Source organism: Echinops telfairi, unplaced genomic scaffold, assembly GCF_000313985.2.
Source record: "Echinops telfairi isolate 266 unplaced genomic scaffold, ASM31398v2 ScPeMD7_7469;HRSCAF=8507_0, whole genome shotgun sequence".
In the NCBI taxonomy this organism is placed as follows: domain Eukaryota; kingdom Metazoa; phylum Chordata; class Mammalia; order Afrosoricida; family Tenrecidae; genus Echinops; species Echinops telfairi.
The window spans coordinates 94,785,600-94,791,036 of record NW_022111372.1 but is presented as its reverse complement, the minus strand read 5'-3'; the positions used below and the strand labels follow the sequence as shown (position 1 = coordinate 94,791,036).

Genomic DNA, 5,437 nt, shown 5'->3' with positions numbered 1-5,437 from the left:
CGACCAGGCGCAGGCCGACGGGCTCACGGTCTACCTGGTCATTGCGTTGGCCTCGGTGTCTTCGCTCTTCCTCTGCTCTGTGCTCCTGTTTGTGGCTGTGAGACTGTGCAGGAGGAGGAGGGCCGCCTGGGAGGGTGGCTGTTCGGTGCCTGAGGGGCACTTCCAGGGCCACTTCGTTGGCGTGAGTGGCACGGGCACCCTGTCCCAGAGCTACCAGTATGAGGTGTGTCTGACGGGAGGCTCAGAGGCCAGCGAGTTCAAGTTCCTGAATCCGATTGTGCCCAATATTCAGGCACCAGGCCCGAGAGGAATGGTGAAGAAAGCGCCAACTTGAGAAATAGCTTTGGATTTAATATTCAGTAAAAATACTTGGTGGGCTTCAGCGGTACTGCGACTGTGCCTGACTTAGGCTTCTGGGACCAGTCAGTTCAAGTTCCCCAAACCAGTTACCCCAATCTTCCCACCTCTGGGCATTGAGAGAGAAAAGGAAGAACTCTCATTTCAGAGTAATTTGGATTTTTGATAAAGGAATTTTAAAAGTGACGTATCTGTGAATATATTCCTACTTAGAAATTTATTGAGACACCTGTAAAAAATGTTTTCATATTATTTCAAGTACTTTGAATATCGTTTTCGTTACACAGAAAAAGATTCAACTTTGACTGTAAAGCAACCCTCCACAAAGCATGGAATTTATGTGTGTTGCATTTTACTTTAAAGAATTGTTTTGTGCACATTAACACATAATAAATGTTGTCTGAGGTGTTTAAAAATGTGCTGATTGTCTGCTGTCTTTGTAGCTACTTTCATTTTCTGAGGTGACTAGAGAGTTGTACAAGGATGTATATATTAAGTTTCAAAAGCACAGACTTTAGAGTTGTTAAGCCTTAGTATTTTCAGTACTTATTGAGTATCTTACACTTTTAACACTTTTAATCTCAGAAGTAAACCTACCAGAGGAAGGCTTTTATAAATGAGGCAATTAACGCTCATAAAGGTTCAGGGAGATCGCCAAGTTTAACAATTAATAAATGGTGGCAATGCTCAACATCTCCCCTTTGGGTTCTCTGACCTTGAGTCTGTGACCTTGCCGCCTGTCTTGCTGGTTTTCCTCAGTATAATTCACCACCTGCCAAATCTCCCTCCTAATTAAGGAGAAGAAATATTTCCCGTGTTCATACTCCCGTTCAGAGATAGACTACATTTATAAATAACAATGCTTGTGTATTGGCCTCTGGGTTGTATTTTCTTATAGGCCAAGTGCCCAACTTTTCTCTATCAAGGAGCCATCCTGAATGCACGAGCTAATCAAATTCCAAGTTAAAGTTAAAAGATCAACCTGTGCTTTCTCCTTGTTCTCTGAACAGTTGTGTTTTATTTCACAGAAAAAGTGAGTGGTCGTGTATAGGGTCATCATATAAATTTGATTACATCACCATTTTTTGTATTTTCCTCACATTTCAATAATTTTCTACAGTATTCTCTCTATATTTTTGTAATGTTTCCATACTTTCATTGGAAAGTTTATTTTAAATGTGGTTTCTACTCCATCTACTGCAGTGCTAAATCAAGACATTGTAAGAATTCATCTTAGATAGGGTCACTATGAGTTGTCATAGACTTACTGGCAGTGAGTTTGATTTGGGTTAGTAAAAGATCCTGGGAGTTAAGGAGAAGCTTTATTTGTTATGTTCATTTGGAACTTTAAATTTTATTTAAAAGCTTATTTGAGCAAAACTGTATTCTGAAAGCATTACATACTGATGCAAGTGGCCCTAAAACTAGTATAGGTCATTCTCAATTATAATAGGTTCTCTTTCAAAGACTATCACAAGTTGGTTCTAGCATGAATGGAAAACATTTTTGTTTGCATAGCCTGCAATATAGCAATGTTTTTAGAAAGTGAATTATAACACAGAATATCTGCATGTGAGCATAAGAGAATAATGTCAGCCAAGTCCTCCCTGCACCATTGGACATAGATCTGTTACATGCAGCTAATCGTCAGTGGTACCAAACAACAACTACCAAACTCTTGGTCTATAGCAACTTAAAGACATTATGGACTATCTGGACTATTCCTGTACATCATTAGTAGGATACAGTCTAATAACTCAGGAAAAAATTCACAGTGGTAAAATCTTAAATAGTTTTCATAAGTTATACACCAAAAGAACTTAAGAGACATGCTAATCAAGCACAACAAATATACCTTGTTTGAATCTTGATTCATAAAACAACAATCTAGAAATAATTTGAGAAAAATTAAATGTTGATGTAAGTGATATTAAGATATTAATAGGTAATTTTCTTATATTTAGCGATAACATTGCCATTAAGTTGAATCTTTAAGGTATTAAGAGTTAGAGATATGTAATGAAGTATTTATCGATGAAATTTTAGACTGTCTGAAATGTGAAAATGTTTAGGGAGTTTAATAAACTAAATGTTGATAGTTACTGATATTAGTTATGAGTACATAGGTTTGTCACACTATTTTCTTGGTTGGATTTGAAAGTTTTCAAAATAAAGCTTTTAAAGTCTTGATTCTTGAGAAAAGTAGTAGAAGTAACAAAGAAGACACTGTTCTGAGATACAGAATCCCCTCTACCATCATAGATTATACCTCTCTGGAAATAGACATTCCAACCTTTCTTTGCTCGGTCCCCTTCATCATTTAACCTGATAGCTTGTAAGACCATGCTGCTGACACACATTTCTCTAGTCACGTGAATTTTGAGGTGTTTCTTATGACAGTGGATTCATTTAGACTGAGATACCTGGTATCATCAAACTCCTCGGTGTCTGGTTTGTTTCTTGGAGACTGTCTAGTGGTACCCCAAAGGACTTTGTCAGGAACTTAGTTCTCTGCCTTGATACAGCAGTTTCACAGACTAGTCCAGCCCTGAGCATCTTTCAGTTTAGTATTCACAATAAAAAGAGAAGTAATCAAGAACCTGCATTATAGGTAGAAACAATGTAAGTGTGAAACGGTGTTACCTGACCAGAGGAACTGCCAGGCTCATCTATAAGTGTTCTATGTTTCAGAGATTCTTTTTCCATCAGGTGAACGTTTAATAAAAGCCTTAGTTTAAAATTGTAGGGGTGCAGGAATCCTATTCCAGAGAAACATAGTTTTACTAAGTTAAGGAACTTTAATTTTAATTGTACTGACAATATACAGTAAGTGACAGATCTTCCAAAGAGTTTACTCTATGTAAGGCATGGTTCTAGAAGTAGATGGTTGATTTCAAACGTTTAGCAATCTGTGTGTCAATTTCCTCAGTTGCAAATGTAGGATTAACAGCAACCCCATGTGGTACTATTCTTATCTTCACATGACAGATGAGACAGAAACATTAAACAGTTTGTCCAAGATCTACAACTAATAAGTATTATCATAGCTCCTGATAATAAATTACTATAATTTCTATTCTCTTTCGATTTGAAAAATTGTACTTTCTTCTCAACCAGGTTGTTAAACAAATATCTTCTTTATGCTCACAACTCCATTAATGGATTTCCTATTACGAAGTATCGTTTTCTTGTGGGTCCATCAGGCTGTTGTCTACGCAGTTTGTACGGGTGATTGTAATGGTGTAACCTTACCTCTCTGCTGGTACACACTACATGGGCAGAGCTGGGGAAATTGCAGCCATTTCCATCAGAAAAAATGTAAAATCTTCTTAGGACGCATGGTGGCGCTGCAGGATAAGAAGGTACCAAAAAGAACCGCAGCTCTGGCTCCATCATTAACAAGCAAAATTTACCCGGAGAGTCTGGAAGCTTGGATATCAAAGAAGCAGACTGGAAGGTGAAAAGAGCTATTCACCAGAATGTCTCTGCGGTATCATGTGGATTAATTAGAACCTCAGATACTGGGTTTTACATGTCAGCGACTCCATTCTCTCAGAATTCTCTCAGGAAGCCTTACCAAGCAAGAACAATGGAGGCCAGCAGGAAGCTCATCTGCAGACAAAGGCAAGTCATTCTCTTCTTTTTCTTTCTGGTTTACTCGCTGGCTGATGCGGAACCTAGGCGCTATTCAGTGGTGGAGGAAACTGAGGGTAGCTCTGTTGTAGCCAATATAGCGAAGGACCTGGGTCTGGGACAGAGAGAACTGGCGAGGCGGGCAGCTCGGGTCCTATCCAAAGGGAACAAACAGCATTTGCACCTCGTTCTGGAGACCGGGGATCTGACGCTAACTGAAAAACTGGATCGGGAGGAACTGTGCGGTGACACAGAGCCCTGTATACTACGTTTCCAGGTGCTGCTAGAAAATCCCTTACAGTTTTTTCAAGCTGAGCTGCAAATCATAGACATAAATGATCATGCCCCGGTGTTCGTGGACAGAGAAATATTACTGAAAATATCAGAAAGCAGTCCTCCAGGAACTACCTTTCCCCTGAAGAATGCCCAGGACGTGGATGTCGGTAGAAATAACATTGAGACTTATAGTATCAGCTCCAACTCCCATTTTCAGGTCCTCACTCGCAAACGCAGCGACGGTAGGAAGTACCCTGAGCTGGTGCTGGACAAAGCTCTAGATCGTGAGGTGGAGCCTGGACTCAGATTAACCCTCACAGCCCAGGATGGTGGCTCTCCTCCCCGGTCTGGGACAGTTCAGGTCCACATTGAAGTTGTAGACACCAATGACAATGCCCCTGAATTTGAGCAGCCTCTCTATAGAGTGCAGGTCCCTGAGGACAGTCCCATTGGCTCCTTAATTGCCAGGGTCTCTGCTACTGACAGAGACACGGGAGCAAACGGAGAAATCTCCTATTCACTTTTCCAAGTCTCAGAGGAGATTGGCAACACGTTTGAAGTAAATCCCATGACAGGAGAAATTCGACTGAATAAGCAACTTGATTTTGAAACAATTCAGTTCTATGAGGTCAATGTAGAAGCCAGGGATGCTGGCGGTTTTTCTGGAAAATGCGCTGTTTTGGTTCAAGTTCTAGATGTGAATGATAATGCCCCAGAAATCTCCATTTCTGCGATGACCAGTTCAATCCCTGAGAACTCGCCTGAGACTGTGGTGGCAGTTTTCAGTGTTTCTGATCTTGATTCAGAAGAAAATGCGAGACTAGGATGCTCTATTCAGGACGATCTACCTTTCCTCTTGAAATCTTCTGTGGAAAACGTGTACACTCTGGTAACAGACAGACCACTGGACAGAGAGAGTAGATCTGAGTACAACATCACCATCACCGTCATGGACTTGGGAACCCCAAGGTTAAGAACACAACTCAATGTAAAAATCCTGGTCTCCGACGTCAATGACAACGCGCCCACCTTCACCCAAACCTCCTACACGCTGTTCGTCCGCGAGAACAACAGCCCCGGCCTGCACCTGGGCACAGTCAGCGCCACCGACAGAGACACGGGCACCAACGCCCAAGTCACCTACTCCCTGCTGCCGCCCCGCGACCCGCAC

General features: G+C 41.2%; 2 protein-coding genes across 2 annotated transcripts in view; both read left to right on the top strand.

Annotated features, from left to right (window-relative positions):
• The window catches only part of LOC105978611 (protocadherin beta-14-like), a 12,661-nt gene extending 11,886 nt beyond the window's left edge, over window positions 1-775 (top strand). The window contains exon 3 of the mRNA XM_045284736.1: window positions 8-775. Coding sequence (XP_045140671.1) covers window positions 8-334 — 327 coding nt within the window. The 3' untranslated portion in view covers window positions 335-775. The remainder of the gene's footprint in view (window positions 1-7) is intronic.
• A 3,028-nt stretch (window positions 776-3,803) lies between these two features.
• Window positions 3,804-5,437, top strand: part of LOC101654856 (protocadherin beta-13) — a 14,561-nt gene continuing 12,927 nt past the window's right edge. Inside the window, exon 1 of the mRNA XM_045284735.1 lies at window positions 3,804-5,433. Within this exon, the coding sequence (XP_045140670.1) occupies window positions 3,890-5,433 (1,544 nt within the window). The 5' untranslated portion in view covers window positions 3,804-3,889. The remainder of the gene's footprint in view (window positions 5,434-5,437) is intronic.